The sequence below is a fragment of the Antrostomus carolinensis genome, unplaced genomic scaffold (genome assembly GCF_000700745.2).
Source record: "Antrostomus carolinensis isolate BGI_N321 unplaced genomic scaffold, ASM70074v2 scaffold12364, whole genome shotgun sequence".
In the NCBI taxonomy this organism is placed as follows: Eukaryota; Metazoa; Chordata; class Aves; order Caprimulgiformes; family Caprimulgidae; genus Antrostomus; species Antrostomus carolinensis.
This window is the reverse complement of record NW_010308754.1, coordinates 3,281-28,615: the sequence shown is the minus strand read 5'-3', so window position 1 is coordinate 28,615 and position 25,335 is coordinate 3,281. Positions and strand designations below refer to the sequence as shown.

General features: G+C 40.7%; 1 protein-coding gene across 1 annotated transcript; it reads right to left on the bottom strand.

Moving 5' to 3' along the window:
- Positions 1–132: 132 nt before the first annotated feature.
- LOC104520044 (DENN domain-containing protein 3) lies at positions 133–25,335 on the bottom strand (the record flags this gene model as incomplete). Its single annotated transcript, XM_010165882.1, has 10 exons — positions 133–240; positions 5,408–5,504; positions 9,632–9,787; positions 10,256–10,377; positions 11,819–12,037; positions 13,785–13,904; positions 16,442–16,553; positions 23,559–23,698; positions 24,202–24,317; positions 25,062–25,335. Coding segments are annotated over 10 exons (1,464 nt in total), but the record flags the coding sequence as incomplete, so codon positions are not given.

The window sequence follows — 25,335 nt, the reverse complement described above, 5'->3', positions numbered from 1 at the left end:
TCTCAAGCCTGTCAAGGTCCCTCTGGATCCTATTCATAGATGACCTGATCTCATAGCAACAGAGTCAAAAGGATCATTTTTATCACCGATATCAACAGAAGATTCAAAACCAGAATAAAGAATGAGAAAACTTTACCTGTCCTCTTCAGACTGGGTACTCAGCTCAAGTCGAGCAAAAGCATCCATCTTTCTGTTCAGACGAGCTTTAAGAAAAGAGTGAAACATGTAGGTCTCCAAAACCTGCAAGACACAAACTAGTTAATTGTGGATCATTTAGAAATTACATTTTTATTAGCATGTTTCACTCATTTTTATTAGCATGTTTTACTAATTTTTATTATCTTTACATGGGAAAAGCAGAAAAAATCCAATTTAGTGATGACAAAACTAAAAATATTTGAAAGCTTCAACAACAGAACTAATTCAGTTCCCATTCACCTTCTGTACTTTCATATTTGCTTAGTTGCAAAGAGTAATCTCAGACGATGCTCCAAAAGATGAAACCAAACAAAAATGAGAAATATTGAGTAAAATAGAGAGGTTTAGCTACTGAAGTTTAACTGAAATATATTTTCTGCCTATAAATAAGTGATGCTAATATTGTCTGTGGTTTGCAATAAGAAGTGTAACATTATGTCATCAAACTGAAAAAATGAGTCAGCTTTTTTCCTGGTAACCCCCCCAAATTGTTCCCTATTACGGTAATTATTGTCGTGTCATCCAGAAATCATTTCTAAAAGGTCAAATTCATACTTTTAGGACAGAGTACACCACAAGAAATGCCAAGTGTGAATTTAAAAAAGTGGAAAGCTACCATCTTCCACCACTGTAAATTAAAACGAGATAAAAGCTAGGATTTCAGGCAATACAACTGATATAAATGTTAGCCCTAGTGCAGGGCTCTTCCTATTCTTTGAAATAAATAATTCAGAAAACTAATCCCTTCAGAAAATCAAATGCAAACTTCATCAGGAGACAATATCATTATAATCAGTAATCCTGTCTTCATACAGACTCCAGGTTTTACACTTACTAACAGACAGCTGTATCCTTGCATGTTAACTATGAAAAATCACTTTGATTAATGATATATCCCAGAGGTTTGCTGAAAAGGACTTGTTAGTCCTGGAGTTTATCAAAGGACAAAAAGAAAAAGAAAAGCAAACCACAAAACCCCACTGATCAGACATGAGTGTATTTCTGTGATGTTTTAAAAAAAGCAAATGAGAGAGATTAATAAGTAATCCGGGTACTCTGAAATTAATGGCAACATTTCATCAACAAATAGGTCATTCTTATTCCAGATGCCTCTTACCAATCCATTCACAATGTATCCTGTAAAATGACTTCTACAAAACCAGTAAGATTTCTGCTTTTAAGTATTTCTCCAGTAGATGGCATATTTTGTTGGCCATACAGGAGATAACAAGCTGCAGAAACTGAGAGAGTCCTTTCTAATGGCTTCTGGAGTTCTCTTAGCATAAGTCTAGATACCACTAGTAACTACTCCTTACTGTGTTATCTTCTAAGATTTACTTGAAGGCAAACTTGCCACTATGCTAATTAGTATCTTCTTAAATGTGCACATCTGAATTTTAAATTCATTTTAAATTTCAATTCGTTAAATTGCCACCGTTTCATTTATAGCATTAGAAACTGATACTGAAAATATTTTAATTATTCATGTTCATTTCAAATCCTGGTCAGAACATTTCCAATTAATTTCTGTCCTGATGATGTATTAATGTTGTATTAATGATGATGTATTAGAAGTTCTTTGTTTGTTTGCTTGTTTTTAAGAATGTTTGCTAGCATTGCAAGCTTTGTCCAAACACCTCCTACTTAGGATCCATCACTTTGTTATCTTTGAATTGCCAGATATTGTACAAGTTTGGCAACTACCACTTCAGGAGAATGAGATACTTTTCTGATCTTTTCCCTCACACACTGGCATGTCCTTTCAACAGATGTTCAGAAATGTTTTTCATCATGTGTGAAGCAGGAAACAAACAGGAAACAAAAAAGGTGTTCTCAGCCACGCCATGTTGAAGGTAACGAAGAGATCTTTTTGCCAGGTGTAAAACAGTTACTCCACAGAGCCAACTGCCAAATGCCAGTGGCAAAGGGAACCTCTGTACCTTTCACATGCACCCAGGAAGGAATATAATTAAAAGCAAATGTAAAATGGCAGATGCACTTTCTTACATTCCTTGTTAAACCTTTGCTTTGATCCACAGGTTTGTTAAATGAGCTATAGGATCGCCACAAAAAGCAAAGAGAGAACTCTGGGATCTGGGAGTCCTGGTGGGCAGCAGGATGACCATGAGCCAGCACTGTGCCCTTGTGGCCAGGAAGGCCAATGGCATCCTAGGGTGTATTAGAAGGGGGGTGGTTAGTAGGTCAAGAGAGGTTCTCCTCCCCCTCTACTCTGCCCTGGTGAGGCCACATCTGGAATATTGTGTCCAGTTCTGGGCCCCACAGTTCAGGAAGGACAGGGAACTGCTGGAGAGAGTCCAGCACAGAGCCACCAAGATGATGAAGGAAGTGGAGCATCTCCCTTATGAGGAAAGGCTGAGGGAGCTGGGGCTCTTTAGCTTGGAGGAGAGGAGACTGAGGGGAGACCTAATTAATGTTTATCAATATGTTAAGGGCAAATGTCATGAGGATGGAGCCAGGCTCTTCTCAGTGATGCCCAATGGTAGGACAAGGGGCAATGGGTGTGAGCTGGAACACAGGAGGTTCCACTTAAACATGAGAAAAAACTTCTTTACGGTGAGGGTGACAGAGCCCTGGGACAGGCTGCCCAGGGAGGTTGTGGAGTCTCCTTCTCTGTAGACAGTCAAGACCCGCCTGGACACCTTCCTGTTTAATTTCATTAAATTGATGATCTTTTGAGGTCCCTTCCAATCCCTAATATTCTGTGATTCTGTAACTCAGTAATATTTTACTTTGGAGAAGCTTTATCAGCACGTGTCTTACAGCTGGTTAGAGTAAGAGGCTACTTAATAAAGTATCTGTTAAAAACTGTTATGTAAATTGCATCAAAGGGGACAAGAAGCTGAGGAAGATGTCTTGCATCCCTTCAGAAATCAGGTATTGACCACAGACTGTCCCAGTACAGGGTAACAGTCTTCAAAACAATTATTCTTTCCTTTAAGTAAGGTAAACTTTTTGTTTGGTTAATAACCATGATACTTAAAATAAAAATTGTAAGTTTATAACTTTGGATTTTGGCCTGCTGTGTCAAGACCAAATTCTCACAGAACACTGTACGTGGCCAGACACAAACCCTCAGAACATGTAAATTCTGTTTCTCACATACACAACAGCTTAGTTTAATTATTTGAAGGTAAATATTAATTTAATCAGGTGCAAACAGGTTAATGTGAAATAACAGCAAGGATGAAAGTCTCAACCTTCCCACTTCTGGCCAAAGTACCCTAACACTGCAAGAGACTCTTGCAGGAACCTGCGTACTCTTAATCTCTCTTTCTCTCCCTGCTCCTTTCATACAATCACAGAATGCTGTGAGTTGGAAGGGACCCACAAGGATCATCGAGTCCAACTCCTGTCCCTGCACAGGACAATCCCAACATTCAGACCATGTGTCTGAGGGCACATGTTGGCCAAATGCTGCTGGAATATTGTCAGGCTTGGTGCCATGATCACCTCCCTGGGGAGCCTGTTCCAGGGCTCCACCACCCTCTGCCTCAAGAACCTTTTCCTCATGGCCAACCTCACTCTCCCCTGGCACATCTTCCTGCCATTTCCCCTGGTCCTATTTGGTCACCAGAGAGAGGAGATCAGTGCCTGCCCCTCCTCTTCCCCTTGGGAGGCAGTTCTGGACCACGATTAGGTCTCCTCTCAGTCTCCTCTTCCCCAGGCTGAACAAACCAAGTGACTTCAGCCTCTCCTCATACAGCTTCCCCCCTAAACCCTTCACCAATTTTGTGGCCCTTCTATTCCCCCTTCCTTTCTCCTTCCTTCTCACCTAAGGATCTCCAACCTTTGATGGTCAGTGACAGTCCTACACCAAAAGCATGGAGAACTGCTCTAAATCCTACAGCCTGGTGACCAAGACATTCTCCTTTTAATGAGGAAATTAAACCCACATCATTTCCTTAATTATTCCTTAATATTTCCTCACAAAGCCATTAAATAAAAACCAGACTCATGCACCAGTACTGTCTGTGCTCCAGAGGAAAACAGACTGCATCCTTCATAAAAACCTGGGTCACTGTACACACTGGCTGACAATGGAATCATTTTGGAGCATCAGCAGATCAAGCTTATGCTAACAGAGGGATCAAGCTGATCAGGGCAGGTGCAGAAGAGACCCAGGGAATGTATGGAACAACTCCACACCTCTACAGGGTTTCAAACCCTGGTAAGTATTTAATAAACTGAGTTAGCAGGAGGGCTAAGGAAAAGTAAGTGGGGATCTCAGGGTGTCCTTTGCCTCTGGAATTACTGGGACAGGCCCAAGGCTGTGCACTACTGGAGTATTACCTCACGGGTTTCACCAGCACCTAAAAGTAAAGTACAGTTACACTGGCTGGTAAAGCACACGTAAGCTAAATCAACTGATGTCCTGCAGGCCCTGTCACACTGCAGGTCCCAGGGACACCAGTGCCACTCACAGGCTCAGTCAGCAGCGTGCGGTTGCTGTGATGCATTGTGGAAAACAGGCTTTAAACTGGAAGAGGGGAGATTGAGATGAGATCTGAGGAAGAAATTCTTTCCTGTGAGGGTGGTGAGACACTGGAACAGGTTGCCCAGAGAAGCTGTGGCTGCTCCTCCCTGGAAGTGTTGAAGGCCAGGTTGGATGAGGCTTTGAGCAACGTGGTCTAGTGGAAGGTGTCCCTGCTGATGGCAGGGGGGTTGGAACTGGATGGTCTTTAAGGTCCCTTCCAACCCAAACCATTCTCTGATTCTATGGCCTGGAGTCAAGCAGGCATCATCAGTTCCACACCCTGCTGCTGTTCATGCTGAAGATAAAGCAGATACTTCAATTTTTGTCACCTGAGCTCCCTTCTGCTGTGCTCACAGGCTTGATGAAAACTCATGTCTCCATGTGGGCTTCAGTCCAAACAGTTTGGAGAGGTGCCTGTGCTTAAACTACAGTTTAGGTGCAGCTTTACTGACCATCTGCCATAGGTTAACTTCATGCCTGAGGAATTACATTTCATGTGCTCTGGAAATACATAGTATCTTGCTCTCCAAAATGCTCTCTACTAGTTTATTTGTTTACAGTAAATAGAATAACTTTGTTAAAGCATTATGTGAAAGCTAGTGGTTCAACACCACCACGCAGACAAAACTGTGACCATTCTACTAATTTTTTGCGTTAATCCTAGAAATACAGATTAATAACAGAGATTTACAACATATTTAACACTTAATTTACCTTTTTGTAAAATGGCTGGTCTCCGATTGCCCTTGTTTTCAGAAATTCTTCACTGTTAAATACTCTGTGTTCATAATTTAGATGGTCTTTTACCTCCCTGGAGACAAAAATGAATAAATAGATAAATACACTTGGAGATTTGTCAGCAAGTTGCACTTTTATCACAGAAGCAGCCCACTGGTACTACCAGACACATGCTGCAGTATCAGAAGGCAAAATAGAATTATGCTGCAGCATCAGAAGGCAAATTCAGTTTTAATGAACAAGCCTGAGCTACTGAGTCACAGAAAAAGAAAGGAAACTCTTCTAAGTAGTAAGACATGCTGCCTGTGGCCACTGCCATTCCAAATCAGCAAGTTCACTTATGGAGTCTGTAGGATCAATTTTAGTAACCCATAGAGGAGAATCTATATCAAAGTATCACAGAATGGTGGGGGTAGGAAAGGACCTCAGGAGATCATCTAGTCCAACCCACCTGACAAAGCAGGTTCCCTACAGCAGGTTGCACAGGACGGCATCCAGGTGGGTTTTGAACATCTCCAGAGATGGAGACTCCACAACCTCTCTGGGCAGCCTGTCCCAGGGCTCCAACACCCTCACAGTAAAGAAGTTTTTCCTTAGGTTTTTCTGGAACTTTCCGTGTTTCGCCCCTTGTCCTGTCACTGGGCACTACTGAAAAGAGCCCGGCCCCATCCATTTGGCCCACACATTTCAGATGATTTATCGACACTGATAAGGTCCCCTCTGTCTGCTCTTCTCCAGGCCGAAGAGTCCCAGCTCTCTCAGCCTTTCCTCATAAGAGAGATGCTTCAGGCCCCTCATCATCTTTGTAGCCTCCACTGGACTCTCTCCAAAAGATCCCTGTCCCTCTTGAACTGAAGAGCCCAGAACTGGACACAATACTCCAGATGTGGCCTCACCAGGGCAGAGTAGAGGGGGAGGAGAACTTCCCTCGACCTGCTGGCTACGCTCTTTTTAATGCACCCCAGGACACTACTGGCCTTCCTGGCCACAAGGTCACACTGGTGGCTCATGGCCAACCTGCTGTCCACCAGCACACCCAGGTCCTTTTCCACAGAGCTCCGTTCCAGCAGGTCAGCCCCCAACCTGTACTGGTGCATGTGGTTATTCCTCCCCAGGTGAAGGACTCTACGCTTGCTCTTGTTGAACCTCACCAGGTTCCTTTCCACCCAACTCTCCAGTGTGTCCAGGTCTCATTGAATGGCAGCACAGCCTTCTGGTGTGTCAGCCCCTCCTCCCAACTTCATGTCATCAGCAAACTTGCTGAGGGTGGACTCTATCCCTACATCCAGGTTGTTGATGAAGACATTAAACAAGACCAGACCCAGCACTGACCCCTAGGGAACACCACTGGTCACAGGCCTCCAACTGGATTCTGTGCCACTGATCACAACCTTCTGAGCTCTGCCAGTCAGCCAGTTCTCAATCCCCCCCCCCATCCACTCATCTATTCCATACCTTCTGAGCTTTGCTACAAGGATGTGAATTTAAGTCATGACTGAGGTTCCAATCCTGGAATTACATTCACATACACAGTTCCTGGATCACACACAACCCACCTGGAGCACTAAAAAGACAAGTGTACTTCTCTGCATTGATGTGATCTGACCTCACACTGTCCCACTACATTGTATATGTAACATGCACATGAAATATCATAGATTATGTAAGTTTTTGCTGCACTCTTAAACTCTGCTCATAAAGCCAGCAGGAACTGCAAATTTTATTAAACTAGAGAGACAGAACTATTGAAATAAAAGAGAAAGTGGGATAAAGAACCGATGCATGTTTTAGTATATGCATGGTCACCACAGGCAGCAGAGGCCCTGAACCATCCCTGGAACACCAGACATCAACAGTAACTTCTGTGCTCTAAAGGTGAGCCAGAAAAAGTTGTTTCAGGAGCAAAAACTAGCAGTTTTTCAGAAAAAAAGCTGTTATCTCAACTGAATTCTGTGAGTAAGAAATGATAAATTATTTAAGCTAGATAAGTGCAAGTAGCTAATACCAGGACTCCTTTTATTATGACATCTTATTTCCTGGGTATCAAGGAATAAGAAATTCCTATGAAAACACATGAATGAACAAGAAGTTGGTGAGCTAAAGTCTGGATGCAAGCACAGAAGGGGAATCTCATACCCATGCAGAAAACTGACAGTTCCATACATTGCTAATCTTTCATAAATCAGTGATAAAAGCCCATTAACAGTTTATCAAGCCATATGGGTGCAGAAAAAATATTATTAGCAAAAGTACATAGTTCTATATAATTCTACATAATTTAGCATTGTTTGCTTTAAACATGGAACCTCCACGCACACAAAAACACTACAGTGCTTCACTGAAGAGAGCAGCAACTGGCAGCACCACTGCATCAGAGATCTACTTTCCTTCACTCCTGGATGCTGGTAGATACAGCATTAGAAGACAGAAGAAACAAGGCTGAAAAAAAAGAACAAAGAAAGAAAGTTTGAAGGAAAGGAGAAAGAAAGCAAGAAAAGAATCAATCCCTTTGCAAAACATATTATCTCTTAGAGAGCAGAGATTTTTTGTAGCCAAGTGTTTAGTGCATTAAAGAGTTAAAGCTGTTGGCAGCAAAATGCATTTCTCCTCATCTTTATCTGGAACATATTGTTGTCAAGCACCGAAATCCATCAAATCCCAGAGTGGGAACACATCAGGTTGTAAATACATTCCATTTTCCACATCCAGCTGTGCTAGCTGTAAAGTCTGTTCTATCCTCCATACCCAGCAGCTATTTTTCCCCTGGAGGGTTCAGCCACTTGTATGAACACTCCCAAAGTTGATCCAACAAATGGGAGCAGGTTAACAGAGACCTGGTATTTGGACTGTATAAATTAACCCAGCACCTTCTGACTCAAAGTGTTAGGGTGCATTCATGTGAGTATTTGGTAACTGATCCAAAACAAGCACCATCTCCCGCAAGAGGCAACAAGAAATAGCTGGGGATGGATTTCTGCACAACTACTTGCAGACCTCTGTCCATACAATTAGGTTCTTTAGAAATACCAGGTAGGAAGTTTCATTTTCATGGTTGAGTTATGTCAGTATCTACATAAAAAGAAATGAAGCACATACAAACCAGCCATCCATTTTCTGCACTTTTTTGTATGAATCACCTACCACACTTCCATTCTCCCCTCAAATACAAGTAAATAAATAGCAGGATTTACAACCAGTACCCAGACTGGTAAGATAAAGCAACTGTGGTTATCAATATATTAGATTAGATTAAGAACAAGGAAAATTAGTATAGCTCGACCCTTTTCTAGAGAAGAAAAAAAAAAAAAATCAACCAAAAAAACCCCCAAAATCTACTCCACATCATTGGGGAGGGACTTTTCATGGACTTTTCATAAGGGCAGTTAATGACAAAACAAGGGGAAATGGGTTTAAGCTGAAAGAGGGCAGGGTTAGATTAGATATGAGGAAGAAGTTCTTCACTGTGAGGGTGGTCAGACACTGGAACAGGTTGCCCAAGGAAGTTGTGGATGCCCCCTCCGTGGAAGTGTTGAAGGCCAGGCTGGATGAGGCTTTGAGCAACTTGGTCTAGTGGAAGGGGAGTTGGAACTGGATGATCTTTAAAGTCCCTTCCAACCCAAACCATTCTATGATTAAAATGTCAGTCCCAACCACACCCAGTACCCAGCATTTTTTGTGCCAACATTGTGTCCTTGAGCTTAAATAGCTCCTCTCCCTCCTTCATTCTAATGTGGTTGCACTCTCCAGATGCCTCATCCACTCCCAGCATTTGTACAGGTAACCAAAACACACCCAGGCGTTCCAAACTCCTGATCCTGCTTTGAATTCACTTTCCTCTAACAAGAGTGACCAAGATTGTGTCCAGTTACAAACTGATACCCCTACCGGGCCTTAGGCTTTTCCTAATTACAAAATATGAGGACTGGACTTGTCTTCCTGGAATCCTCATACAAAAGACGCACAAGTTCAAAACTAGAACAGTTTTAGCTAAGATTTCCTAGTAATGCATCCAAACACATTCATTACTGATATTCCATCAGGCTAGCAGGACCTCCTTCTCATATTCCCTCACACAAGTCTTAAGTTAGATTTACAAAATATCTACAAAGTAAGACAAAATAAAGAGTATTTTCACAGTAGCAGTGGAAGTGTCTTAACCAGCACCATATGCTCTTATAATAAAATACTATATCCACTCACCTGAAGATATTAACAATTAACTGCAAAGTCATTTGCTGAACTTCTGTATTCAGTTTCTGTTGCCAAGCCCTTCTACGCATTTGGAGTTCACCGAGATCTGTGCTGGCTCGGAGATGGCAGAGCTCTAGGTCATAATGCAGCTGAAGACTCTCCACTCTACACAGAAGAAAATTATCAAGTTACAACCTAACTCTTAACAATTTTTTTCATACCTTTTAAAGAAAAAGTCATTAAGGCCTCATGCATCTCACAGCTAGAGGAAATGCAAGATTGAGTTGCAAGTGTTGACAAGCTAACAAGACTCCTGGAAGTCTTACTAGTGCATATAAATCACAGTGCACTCAGTCTTTGTAAAGAACATTAAAGTTCAGGGAATAATCCGTATCGGTAATAAAGAAAGAAACAACCATTCCAGGCGCTGCAAAATAATAAGCAGTCATCATCATAAGCATAAAGTTACCTGTATATTAATTAATTGAATTTTTCAATTTGTCCTTATCAAATAGTGTGATTTATATATGAATGAAATAATATAATAATAAACAATACAAAATAAAAAAATTAGGAAGAGGGTCAAGCATGATTTATGCACTATGATAAAACACAACTTCAACATCTTTTCACCTTTTTATGAAAGTTTCTGCTGCTTGTGCTGGAACATCTGGAATTTCAGGTTCTTCTTCAACCATTTTTGAATGTGTAATATCTCCATTATCAATATTAATTAGAATTAAGTCTTCAGTTTCCTTTTAACAAAAGAAAACAGAATGACTGTAAATATACATTTAAAAACATTTACTACTTCTTTATATAGTCATCAGGCAATGAATTATTTCAGCAAGAAGAAAAACCAGAAAACAATTGACTTTTTTCCCCTCCCAATTAGAAGATCATATGGATTAACTAAATAATTACTTTCAAGACAAGTAAATGTCATTAAATTAATAGATATTAATCTCCATACACAAACATTTGGTGACCTAATCTACTCTTCATACAGCATTAAATACATACTGTATCTCTAAGCCTATTCTTGAAAAGGTATACATATGAAGATATGTACAGAACCAGATACATGCACACAAAGCAGCTCCCTAAAAGCTAATTTACAGTGTTTACTCCTGCACTTACCCTGTAGGGTGACTGGGTGAGGGAGTGTTTATATATTGGAGTCTCAAACATGGAAACACACGTAAGAGACAAAGTCAGATGGAGGTAAAGTCCATGCTGATCTCTTAATGTGCAATTTTAATAACCTTAAAGATCAGACTATAACACAGTATGTACAAACAAACATAAAATGTTTCAAATTATATCAAAGAAAAGTGTGTTTTCTAATCTGCACTTACTTCTGATAGTGACATCATCTTACTGCTAACTAAAAAAAAAATTTAAAAATTATCTATTTAATCTAAACTTAACTGTTTGCTCATTTTGCACTTGACTAGATGGACCAATTTCATTTTGTCTTATAATCAGATGGATTAATCTAATATAAACTCACACAATTTTTCTGTGTTTGGTTTCGAACACTCACAAAAAACCTATGCAACAGCCTCAAAACAGCATATGCACGTTAGCCTTGCCCTAGGAAGCTGAGTTTTTCTTAAATCTTTTTGGGGAAACAAGATTAATGTTACTTATTGAAAGAGGCTTAGTTAAGTAAGACTTTTAAAAAAAAAATAAGACCAAAAAACTCCCAGAAAAAATGTGAGATTATATTATTTACGCTGCTTTTTCTTTCTTACTTTACTGAATACTTAACTCCATCATGGGGAACAGCAGCATCATTAAGAGTATTTTCAAGTGCATGCTTAATTCTTAACCCAGATGCCTGGAAAAAGCATCTAATTCATCCCACACAATTCTTAGAGCAAAAAATAACCTCAGTGATCTGAAGGGCAACTATTTATATGATACAAATGACATAAGTAGAATTTTTCTCCCAAACGAAACATGAACTTGCAAAAATCATATTACCCTGCAAAGAAAAGAAAATAAAGGGATACAACAGTAAGTTTTTTTCCAACAAGCCAGTGGACACATCAGTATGGCTCCATTACTTTTAATTTATGCATTTCTTAAACACCTAAATAATAAAAGCAAGTTTCTAGATGCATCTGAAAGAAGCACAGCGACAAATGCACTGCAAGTGAACAGCAAGAGGGGTGACAGACTAAAACATACCGTGCTAACTTCTTCAAAATGATCAATATGACATCCCATCAGAAAAGATGTTGGGGCCATCACAAAATCCAGCATGTGACGAGACAGAATAGGCACAAAAGTGTGTTGCCACTGAAGAGGATGAAGGTACAACATAAAGCATTCGGCAATGAGAGTCAGCAGAGCCCAGTCAGAAGAGAAGAAAACTATTCTCTGCTCAGTCAAAATACAGGTCATAATCTGGAAAAAACAAAATGCTAAATGTTTATGAAGAGTTATATCTCAAACACACAAGATATGTGAAAATATTTCATCTGCTTGGGAAACAGCCTAACAAGTTCTGTTTTCTAACGGCTACCTTATATATTTTTAAATTGAAATAACATCCACTTCAGAATTCTTACAAAATTAAGAATAGAGGAAAACAGAAAAGGAGAGAAAAATTCAAGTGACACTGGAAACTCAGTGAGAGTTTTGCCACCAATGTCAATAAGGCTGGGATTTAGCTGGAATTACTAAGAAAACCTGTTGCCTTTCTTTCGCAGTATCGGACTGTAAAATGCCTGTGAAAAGAAGAACTTGGATGAAGAACATAAGCAAACCTGTCTTTGATGATGAACACAAAGACTATCGAAGTTTCAGGCATCTCAGCCAAACATCCAACCATGTAACAAGTGACAGGACAAGAGGAAATGGCCTCAAGTTGTGCCAAGGGCAGTTGAGATGGGATGTGAGGAAGAATTTCTTTGCTGAAAGGGTTCTGAGGCATTGGAAGGGGTTGCCCAGGGCAGTGGTGGAGTCCCCATCCCTGGAGGGATTGAAGAGTCATGTAGACATAGTGCTGAGGGACATGGGTTAGTCGGGGACTTGTCAGTGTTGGGTTAATGACTGGACTCAAATGATCTTAAAGGTCTTTTCCAATTGAGGTAATTCTGGGATCCTGTGATCTATTCAGGACTCCAGCTAGTCATATTCCTGCGAAGTGCCACTAGAGAGCAGTGCTTTCACAGAGCAATTCAGGAAGCTATCTGGAGATGTCCACCCTTTTCCACTGACAGGGAGACCCAATGGCATCTAAGCACCAAACTCAGAATCCTCAAGTTAGGTGGGATGAATCCAAGCCAAGAAAACTGAGGGCACATGTGGGACATCTCACAGAGGTGCTGACACATGAACTCCATGCTCAGGATGCACCAGTTGCAGAGGACCATTTAGGATTTCCAATAGAATAGACTATTTCAGTTGGAAGTTTTATTCATAATGCACATGCAGGCAGGAACCCACACAGGTGGAAGAATGGCCATATCCTGCTTTCAGGACTGAGGAGGTTTACCAGCATCCCTGGAAAGATGCCTCCAACCTGCTCTTTTTAGAGGAAGTGGCACCAATAATACTGATGACCTTGAGTAACCTCATTTAACTTCACAGGTGGCCTTTGAGCAGAGAGTTGGATCAGGAAACTTACAAAGGATGCCCCAAATCAAAATTATTCTACAGTTTTATGAAGCACTGAAAAAATTCTTTGCAAATAGCTTTTGGTATTTTCTTGTCTTTCTACACCATTTCCACTTCTTTCTATGAGAACACCAACTGTTACCAATCCATCCCACAGGTCCCTCTCTCACACATGAAAAGGATCCTCGTGAATCATGTAAAAATGCATCTCATGAGAATTCAAAACAGAATCTGTCAATCAGCTTGGGCATTTATATTTTAAAATATATGCTTAAGAAATTTAGCACCTACTGCTAAACCATACAAGGAAGAAATTCAATATGCTTTAATCTAATCCAGTCTATAAATAACAAAGTATCTTAAAAAGAAGTATATTTTATTGTACCATAATATGCAGAACTAATACTATTCCAAATTCTTGGGTTAATAATGTTTTTTGGGTAACTGAACATTACCCAGTTGTTTTTTTTTAAACCACAAATTACCAGTACTGTCAATCTCTAATACATTTCAAAGTATAAATTAGTTTTACCTGTAGCACCTGCTTTGGCTTGAAACACAGCAATGGAAGATGAAGATCCAAGTCAATAATTGGACTGTCTGGATCCTCTCGTGAAGGAATTATTATCTGAAGTGGTTTCAGATTAAATACCTGTAATAACAGAAGTTTCCCATTTACTTCTTAACGAACATGTCCCCACAACACATTTAATTTGGGATTTTAGTTCCAACTACAAAATATTAACATTAATTGAGAGCAAGAAGACAGGTATTTGCATACTGCAGAAAACAGAAATAGAGGGAAATATTAAAAGGTATAATAACTAGCCTGAAATATTAACATGGACTTTGTCTCCTTTTATTCTTATCGGTTGTTTAGCCAATAAAACTTTAAATATATGTATATATATTCTTTCAATGTAATTAAACTTGCTTTAAGCCTAATAAAACAATGGAATTTATATTTGTAGATACAACTGAGAAATCAAAAGTATTGATAAAATTCATCCAAGAAACAGAAAAAATATGAACAAAAGAAACAAGCACAGGTGCTCGTGTTAAGAAGACAGAACAAGCCAAAACAAATGAGTTCTTTCAGCATTTCAAATACTCCAGCTCAAATCTCTGGGGGTCAGATCCTGCACGTGCTGCGTATCTCAGCGCTTAGCAGCTGGTTTAGCCAATCATTCCATTTTCCAGCTATGCTATTTTTTCCTCCACTCCTAACCCCTCATCCCAGGGTCAAGGAAAGCAGCTAAGGCGAAGTCCACAGCTGAAGCACTGATTCCCTAGAAGCCATTTCAGTAGACAAAAAGGAAAACATGCTGAAAATCACCGAAGGGTTAGAAAGAAGAAAATACAGCCCACACATCTCAGCTTCCACACTGAACACAAATGTCTACTTGAGTTTCTCCTCTCAGCTAGGTCTTATCCAGGCAGCAGACAGTCCAGAACATTTAATCCATCACACACTGTTCTGCTTCCCCAGAGTCACAGACACGACAAAAGAACAAGTCCAGAGCTGTGTGTGTTGCTCCAGGAACTGATTTCTTTGGCCTCTTTTCTGTCACAGGTACTGCGCTAATTCTGAGTCACGTCACTGTACGTCCACCCATCACACAATCAAGATGACAGCCATGAGCATCCACATCAGGCAGCGGGTCTTGCTACCAAAGAATCATCAAATGGTTTGGGTTGGAAGGGACCTTTAAAGCTCATCTAGTCCAACCCCCCTGCAGTGGGCAGGGACATCTTCAACTACATCAGGTTGCTCAGAGTCGCACCCAACCTGACCTTGGATGTTTCCAGGGATGGCGCTTCTACCACCTCTCCGGGCAACCTGGGCCAGTGTTTCACCACCCTCAGTGTAAAAAATTTCTTCATTATATCTAGTCTAAAACTCCCCTCTTTTAGTTTAAACCATTTCCCCTTGTCCTATCGCTACAGGTCCTGCTAAAAAGTTTATCCCCAGGTTTTTTTATAAGCTCCCTTCAAGTACTGAAAGGCTGCAGTAAGGTCTCCCTGGAGCCTTCTCTTCCCCAGGCTGAACAGCCCCAACTCTCTCAGCCTTTCTTCATAAGAGAGATATTCCATACCTCTTAACCTTCTTTTGGCCTCCTCTGGACCTGTTCCAACAGGTCCATGTCTTTCCTGTGCTGAGGACTCCAGAGCTGGACACAGCACTGCAGGTGGGGTCTCACCAAAGCGGAGCAGAGGGGCAGAATCCCCTTCCTTGACCTGCTGCCCACGCTGCTCTGGATGCAGCCCAGGACACGGTTGGCTTGCTGGCTGTGAGCGCACATTGCCGACTCACGTCTAGCTTGACACTGGGGATTGCCCTCACCCAGGTGCAGGGCCTTGCACCTGGCCTTGTTGAACCTCATGAGGCTCACACAGGCCCACTTCTCAAGCTTGTCCAAGGTTCCTCCAGATGGTATCTTGTCCCTCAGTTGTGTCAACCAAACCACTCAGCTTGGTGTTGTCTGCAAACCTGCTGAGGGTGCGCTCAATCCCCCTATGTCACTGATGAAGAGATTAAACAGTACTGGTTCCCATATGGACCCCTGAGGAACACCACTCATCACTGATCTCCATCTGGACATTGAGCTGTTGACCACTACTCTCTAGATGTGACCATCCAACCAACTCCCAACAAGACAGGGAACTCCTACACTTTGGTTGAGTGTTAGTTACATGATTTACTGGAGTTAGTATTGTGTATTCAATGAGATGGCAATAGCACATGTTCAAGTGAAAGGTAAACTTCCACTCTTACAGACAGAGCAGCTACAGACTGGAGCTTCCAACTGCTTGTGTTAGAGATTATGTGGTCTGCCCCCCTAAAAACCAAAACCTAGATTATGCAGTCTCCAGAACTACTCAGGCATCATTTCAGACAGTAACTAGTTGGTATGAGCAAAATCCTTCCCAGAAGAGTATTAAAAACCAAACAGCATGACCAACTGGTCTGCCAGTGCTCACACCTGCAGCCTGGTCACACTGTTCTTTCACATACTAATAATGCATAGTCTTATTTTCCAAGCAGAGACACTGACATCAGTTTTATATCAGCAAGTAAAATGTCTGACCTGACAGTGCAGAATGTCCCCCAATTTATAGAAAACAAAATCTTACTGCTTTATAAGACATAATGTTAAAGTCATTATGAAATTCAGCATCAGTAATTACCAAGTGGAGTGGTCCTGGTGGAGGGCTGGGTATTAAAAATAATTTTGCTGCAAATTCTTTTATGTGCTCCTCAACATCTAAATCCTTGAATGGTCGCAGTTGCACTAGTAAGCTGAAATTAAATTACAGAAAATTACTTGTAAATAGTAAAGCCTTTTTGCTGATAATCTGGAACTAAAAGAAAAAAAATATATTAGAAGCAATGAAGCTATTATTCCAGCTAATTAATTTCTAATTTATTAGCTACTTTAGTGGCTCCGTTTAATTTTAATGATGCTGTTGTGTCAGAAGAAGATTTTTTTACTTCCATGCATAACTTACTACTGCATTATATATATCAGAGGATGCAGATGGCACACTGGGTCTCACAACAGCAACAAAAACCTAGAGGGAAGATGCAGTTAAAGGAAGTGTCTTACAGAGATTGCTGAGGAACAAAAAACCCACAGCTGCAACATAGTGCCATGGTGTTCCTCCCACCCCAAGTGTAAGACATGAGCTCTGGGATGGAAAACACCATCAGAGGAAAAAAAGTTGTAGGCATGGGTTTAACTACAGGAGAATGTGAAGCAATACTTAGTGTAAGGCCTGGACCTGCACAAACACTGCTCTTTGCTGTTGTTCCTACTCATACAAAGAACAAATACAGTGTGCAAACCTCTCAAATGTTTCTATTTTAGAACTGTATCACCCTAGCTGTGTCAAAGCCACCAAGGTCATGCAGTTTATATTATATGCCAGCTCAATTCATGAACATTTAAACACACGTGCTATGAAGAATGCAAACCCTTAAGTCCAACACCACTTCTGAAAGGTAAGAATTAAGAAGTTCAGTATTTGTAATCAGAAAGGGCATTTTGTTCAACATAAATTCACGTGCATGTTCATAGCAAAAACAAAAAAGACCCTAAAACTTTACAACATCAGAAATGTAAGCCTGCAAATCTATATCTACAGAAACTAGGAACTTATTACAGCTTTATTCTCCTTCGAGGTTTTACTTCAGTTTGCAATTTTACTCGTTTCCTGCAGAAGAATCCTTGATCTTCAGCAAGAAAGTGGTCTAGAAAGCAACTGAATAGGTCAAGAGATACATTAGAATCCAGGACAACATCATATTTGTTTATGGCATTTAAATTCCTGTGTAAAAATATTCTGTCATATATTACCATGCTTTTAACTAAATTAATGAGACATTTAAATTTACTAAATTCACATTTGGAAACTGCCTTGGACTGAGTACTAAGCTGTTACACATATCCCCAAAAAGCCCATCAGCAATTTAGGGGTGAAGGGGAGAAGAATTTAAGAATTATCAAAGAAAACCAGACAGTAGAGTCATCAATTTAAACAAATATGCTGTCACATTTAGTAACATCTTAGATGCCCAACAGCATAGGTAGACATGCACTTTTTTTCTTTTTTTGAGATAAAAAGCACATATCAACACATCCAGTAAATGTTACAAGGGGAACAATCTGACCCCATTGCTGAAAAAGCAGATGTAGAGAAAGGACAGTAAGAGCTCCCTAATCAGCACACTGTGCTGATTAATACAATGTAATAGCAGCTGACAGCTCTGCGCTGCAAATGTCTGCTGAAATAAATGAAATAACCTCTGAAAGATTAAAGGGGAGAGCTAAGGAGTTTATGAACCTGCCATTACCTCCATTAACTGTCCACAGACAGATGTTTCAGAAAGTAAGAACATCTAAGAATAGGTCCTTTGTACAGCCTCAATGCTGCGAGCTCTTTGCACGCTTCCACCTTTGCTGAGGGCAGTTGAAAGGATTAATGGACAGGTTGGAAAATTTGCTGTTTGAATGGAGCCTATTCATCCATCCGAGATGGGATTTCATCCAGAAGGAGATTACTGCCAGGAATATTTCACTTTTCATGTAGCATAACAGACTGAGGTAGAAGTACCTGTGCAAATTGCTAAAACCTCTCAATTTAAAACTGAACCTTTTTTGAAAAATGATGTAGAATAATATAACAGCCACAGTGTTGTGAAACGGTCTGGATGCACATCTGCTTGGCTTTGGTGAGAGGCAGACATGTTCCATTCAAATTGCTCTGGGTTTGGATGCACTGAACGCTAGTAATATGTGAATTAGTTATAAAATTAATTACAAAGAATATGAAGATCTTTGTTACTGTGATGGAAGTTTGCAGTTCAAAGCATCTACCTCGATTTATAGGTTGATGTTGTCTTTGTAGCTCAGTTCAGTCTTAATCTGCAGTTGTGATTTCTACTATGTCATTGCAAAAAGTTTAGGAAGCTGGGTTTTATCTGGGAATACTTATGATAATAAAATACCTTTGAGGACTCCTCTGAATGAAAACAAGCACCACCCCACCTATAAGCAATTCTATGCACTGCAGGTGCTGGAGAAAATAAACGATGCACAGCAGAATTCTGGAGGAAAATGAAATCTTTTGCTGCAAAAAGGTCCTGAATAGAAGCAGAACCCCTTCAGGGGCTACTTCAACATCAGGCCTTCATCAGCAATAACAATTAGTATTTTTCCACTAGTTCTCATGAGGAAGGGGCTACACACTACAAATAGGAGGTTTGAGGTCCACCAGCAAGTGTTTTCATACCTTCAGACTCGCAGAATGATTAATCAGTTGAAACATCCTGCAGAACACCACTGAAGCATACCAAGGATACAAGTGCTCTGAGGAACGTGTTATTAAGTATGTGAGGCACTACTACTTGAGTAATGCTCAGTCAACAAAAACATTTAATTAGATTTTTAACCCACTGGCCACCTGATTGCAGCTAAGGCATCCAAAATGACAATAAATCCCCTTCCGGTTTACAGGAAAACAATGTCAATGTTTTGTAATGTTACAAAAAGCTGAAATATCCCCAACTGCACAGGGTATTATGCTCAAAATATATCATTGAAGTCTTTACTGTAATTGCTGATATTCCAATCAGAACAGCCATAGAGAAAAATTCCAGTAACACAATCAAAATAAGGAAAAAATGGTATCTCTCCACCCCTTCCTTTCCTCCCACTCAGGTATACTCTGGCACGGTAAAATATCTTTTAAAAAAACAACAACAAAAAAATCAAACAGAAGGGCAGAGATTCTGAAACTACCTATCACACAGCATAAAGGAAAATACACGGCGGGATTTAAAAAATAATTTTAAAAAATCCAGAAGAAAATAGCATGGAAACTTTATCAGCTGAGTTTCCAGCTCTGAAGAGAAGGACTTGGGAGTGGTGGTGAGTGAGAAGCTGAACACGAGCAGACAATGTGCGCTTGCAGCCCAGAGGCCAATCACCGTGTCCTGGGCTGCATCAAGAGAAGCGTGGCCAGCAGGTCGAGGGAGGTGATTCTGCCCCTCTGCTCCACTCTTGTAAGGCCCCACCTGGAGTACTGCGTCCAGTTCTGGAGCCCCCAACACAAGAGAGACCTGGAGCAGCTAGAACAAGTCCAGAGAAAGGCCACCAGGATGATCCGAGGGATGGAGCACCTCTCCTATGAAGACAGGCTGAGAGAGTTGGGGCTGTTCAGCCTGGAAAAGAGAAGGCTCCGGGGAGATCTTATAGCAGCCTTCCAATACCTGAAGGGGGCCTACAAGAAAGCTGGGGAGGGACTTTTCATAAGGGCAGTTAATGACAAAACAAGGGGAAATGGGTTTAAACTGAAAGAGGGGAGGTTTAGATTAGATATTAGGAAGAAGTTCTTCACTGTGAGGGTGGTCAGACACTGGAACAGGTTGCCTAAGGAAGTTGTAGATGCCCCCTCCCTGGAAGTGTTCAAGGCCAGATTGGATGAGGCTTTGAGCAACCTGGTCTAGTGGAAGGTGTCCCTGCTGATGGCAGGGGGGTTGGAACCGGATGATCTTTAAGGTCCCTTCCAATCCTAACCATTCTATGATTCTATGACTCCAGTGCAGTGGGAAACACCAGCAGCAAATGCAGCTTTGTCACTCGCATTCCTCCTCTCCTGACAGTTACACACTCTTGCATCTTACATCCAGATACAGCAGCAAAAAGGAGGCAGAAGAGCTGTGCAACCCTGCAACCAATTCCCCTGTTCAGTGACCAGGACAACACAGATATTAATGTGGAAGGCTATTGTCCTCTTGACAACTGCCCTATAATGATTCACAGATTTACAAATCACTTAAAGCTTGGACAGTAGGTTACTGATAAATCTGAACTCCCCTTAGAAACCAGTACAGACTGAGCTGAAAGGGAAAAGCCATCCAGAGTAGTTGGCTTGGACATTAATGCTTTAAAATCTTAAAAACCTACTACATGTGATCAAGGCAGAGAGGTTTAATTATAATGTTTAAAATACCCACCCAGAGGTAGAAGCTCGCACCTCTAGAGAGTTAACTCCACCTGGTTCCTGTCTGCTCTAAACAAATATGAGACCTAGAAACATTTTTGTATACTCTGGAATTTTCCATGGTTATCCTGAACGTTTTCCCTCTTCTCCCTTAGTGGGCTCTTTAAAAATCCGTTTGCAAATTGACTGCTTCGCCCAGCTCAGAGATGTCTCACTTCAGAGAGGAAATTATTCATTTATGAATACACTATATAAATCACTGATGAACACCACACCTGTAAAGCTGAATCTATAGTATTTCCAGAGAAAACCCAGCAGAAAACTAGTATGTAGTGAGCTCCACATGGCTTGAGTTCAGAGTATAAAAAAGCACGAATCCTACATGAAGTCTGGATATAAACAGTAAAGCAGCACAGCTCAGGTATAGAGTTCTACAGTTACATGTGCAGATCAGTGTTTACTTGAGATTTCAGACTATAAAAAGGCAGCAACGAATCAGCTCCTGCAATACCAAGGGCTGATGTAACTGAGTTAAACAGAAGGAGTGGAAAAAGTGATCTGGGCAGGAAAGGAGAAAGGGAAACAAATATTTCCTTTTTATTTTAATGGTCATCTTGATTTCATGCTAACCTGTGAATACCCAGTTTCCATTATGTTGAAGTCCCTTGTCCACATTAAACCCCTTTACTAATGCTTTATGTTTGGACTCCATGATCTCAGAGGTCCTTTCCAATCAGGAGATTCTATGATACTATGAAAACAACAGCTCAGAGGCAGCACCAAGAGCATAACTGTGTTTGCTCATCCCTAAGGGCTGCCAGTCACTCATTTCTGATAGCTCAGCTTTTCTGGAGGCAATGTCTGAACTGCCCAGGAGGAAGCTGAACTGCTTTGTTCCTCCGGGGCTCTCTTTATCTAAACCAGGGAAAGCCAGTCAGTGCTCCAACCAGATCCAAGCCCACACCACTGGGAAGAGGTGCATGGCGTGGCCCCCTCGCTACAGAAAGGACATGGAGGTGCTGGAGCGTGTCCAGAGAAGGGCAACGGAGCTGGGGAAGGGGCTGGAGCACAAGTGTGATGAGTTCATGGCTGAGGGAACTGGGGTTGTTGAGCCTGGAGAAAAGGAGGCTGAGGGGAGACCTTCTGGCTCTCTCCAGCTCCCTGAAAGGAGGGCGGAGAGAGGTGGGGGTGGGTCTGTTCAACCAAGGAACAAGTGACAGGACAAGAGCAAATGGCCTCAAGTTGCACCAAGGGCAGTTGAAATTGCATGTGAGGAAGAATTTCTTTGCTGAAAGGGTTCTCAGGCATTGGAAGGGGTTGGCCAGGGCAGTGGTGGAGTACCCATCCCTGGAGAGATTGAAGAGTCGTGTAGACATAGTGCTGAGGGACATGGGTTAGTCGGGGACTTGTCAGTGTTGGGTTAATGATTGGACTGGATGATCTTACAGGTCTTTTCCAATCGAGGCGATTCTGTGGTTCTGTGAAATGAGGGCTCAGGTCTCATCCTGCTGTGGAGTCAGGTTAGGGTTTAGTGATGCACCTCAACTCGCACCCAGGAAGAACACCCTTGCTTGCTCATTTGCTCAGCGTACTGACCACCAGCAGAACAAACTGGAAGACTCAAGCTCCGACCTAAAACCCTAACATCTTTCAACTTACTTACAAGAAGCAAATACCTGCAAAAGGAAAACACTTAAAATTTGTCTCTAGAAAGCTTGACTGGAATTTAGTGAAAAAAACTCTTCTACCTTTGGACACAGGCCTGCAAGTAAATATTACCCAGTAACGTCCAATGTACAGAGACAGGATCCCTGATGCAAGTTTTTAATCCACTTCAGAACAGAAGTACATAAATTTTAACAATTTAACAATAAAGCAACACACAATCATAGCATCATAGAATGGTTTAGGTTGGAAGGGACCTTAAAGATCATCTAGTTCCAATCCCCCTGCCATCAGCAGGGACACCTTCCACTAGACCAGGTTGCTCAAAGCCTCATCCAGCCTGGCCTTCAACACTTCCAGGGAGGGGGCACCCACAACTTCCTTGGGCAACCTGTTCCAGTGTCTCACCACCCTCACAGTGAAGAACTTCTTCCTCATATCTAATCTAAACCTCCCCTCTTTCAGTTTAAACCCATTTCCCCTTGTTTTGTCATTAGTTGCCCTTATGAAAAGTCCTAAGTTAAATTACTAACTAACAAAACAGACTCATGTTCATTTATCTTTTAAATCATCTACACTGTGGAATATTTAAGTGTTTCTAAACAGTGAAGTACTCTGTATCCCAAGATTTTCTCTCCTAGTTCTACAACAGACAAGTAACCACTGTACTCCCTCAAGTGACTTGGATTATTCAAAGAATAAAATGTCATTAACTGCTTATTAATACATATATTCATGTTCTTATGACATTTATTTGGTGCATCATAAGGAGGTTTTTGTGCTTTCAAAGTGATTTTCACCAGTGTGGCAAAATTATAGTTACCCTTCTTCTAAAAAACACAAAATCTGATAAATCTGTTCACTGCAAATTAGTACTTTCTAGACTTACCAAAAACCTCAAAGAAAATGAAAACAACATCAGAACTAATTTCCTTGACATTTAGAACTTGTGTTTGTCTGGGTAACATTCACATTATATATCTTCTTTTCCTCTCCCACATATCTCACACTACCATAACTTAAAACTAATGTCTGGTTTAGCACTATGCAGCTATCCTGACCACATAATGCAAATTCATGTATTAAAACCTGCAAAGTTATTTCCAGGAGAAACACACAGGGTAGAAAGTCTTACCAAGAGAGGCAATCCTTGAGGGCATTAAAATATGGATATCTGGATATGACACAAACAGCGAACGGTACGAAACAGACAGGCATCTTCCCAGTCTGTGCAGATTCCCAATGGGCCTGCCCATTCGAGGAATTACAGCCATCCTGCAAGAAAACTGCAGATTAATATGTTTCTGTTGATCATTAATTCATGGCTGGTATTTTCTTGAGAACCCTAGAGATATGATACCCAATTCCCTCTAAATTTCAAGGGGATTTGGATGCCTATCTCCCTTAAGCTCTTCAGAAAAACGACAGCCTACAAGACTTTGACATAGGTGTTAAAAAGAATTTCAGCACAACAGATATTGAGAAAGAACATAGGGTACAATCTTAACCAAAAAAAACTCTCCAAGGGACAAAGTCTGCTCCTAAATATTCAAAACTCCTAACTGAAATCCATAACAGTTTTTCCTAATGCAATGATGTTCCAATGTACTTCACTGAAAACGGCAATATAAAGTATGATTTGTTCTGTATTCCTACTGACACGAAAACATATCTGTTAACTGATTTTGTAAATTAAACCTGAAATTATTCTCAAAGTGTTCTGGTTTATTTTATAGTTTTTAATATGTTTTAATAAAAGCATCAGTTAAATAACATACTTGCATAGGCTGGTAGTACTGTGCAACAACACCGTATGTTCTGTTACCACAGACATCTGTGAAGACCAGGAAATGAATGTGGTCCTCTTTCACTTCAGAAGTTATATAAAGTCCTCCTGCAATGAAGGTAAAAACCTTTTTTTTTAACAACATATTTAAAGACAGTTGCTTGAAAATTCCTGACAAATACTGCATATTTCTACTTAATTTCAAGACAGAACCCTCATTCTAAGGGATTAAAATGCATGTATACAATCCATTTGATCTAAGGGTTGTTACAAAGGCTGTAAGCTGCACTTTGCTGAAGAAGCAAAAATATTATATAGTTATTCTGCATTTTAAGTGGCAAAATGGGTTTTGTTCACTTTTTAATTTTCTTTTAAAATATTTATAAGGTCTGCAATAGCGACCTGCATATTAATTTCTGCAATTAATCCTGGAGGAAACAGTCACTGCTTGAGGTATATCTTCATACTGAATGAAAAGTGAAAGAGTACTCAGTCATTTCAGGGGGGGGAAAAAAAAATAATAAAAAAAAAAGTGCATGCATGTGTGCACTTCACTCAAACCAAGATTTACCAGTAAGGGCTAAAGTGACTTTCAGCTTCCCTCTCTTGCAGGTGTTGCAGCTACTATTGCTAATAAATCTGTTTCACACCCCACAGCCATACAGAGTAAGAGCACCCCATTCAAATTAACAACTGCTTTCATCACTGACCTGCTCACAAGTGGACACATTTTTTTTTACAAGGTGAAATGGAAAGAGATACAGAAGATAATAATTAAAAACAAAAAAAAAGGCTGTACTATGGTTCAACAAATCTATATTAAAGCAGTAAGAAATGTAAACCCTACTGTACCTGGGAAGCAGAGCTGTGGCAAACCAATAAGATCAATGTCCTTTGGAACTGTAATATCTTCAGTGTCAGATGCTTTCTGCTCCCCATTGAGACTCTTCACGTTTTCAATCTTTGGTCTCTCTTTTTTCTTTCGGAAAGACCGGCGTTTACTTTTATTCAAGTTATTACCAGCATTAATCAGCTGAGTGTCCTCTCTGCTGATAAACGGAGGCACAAATACAGAAAGAACTTCTGGATCAAGGGGAGGAAGACTTTTGGGTTTTCTTTGAGTCCC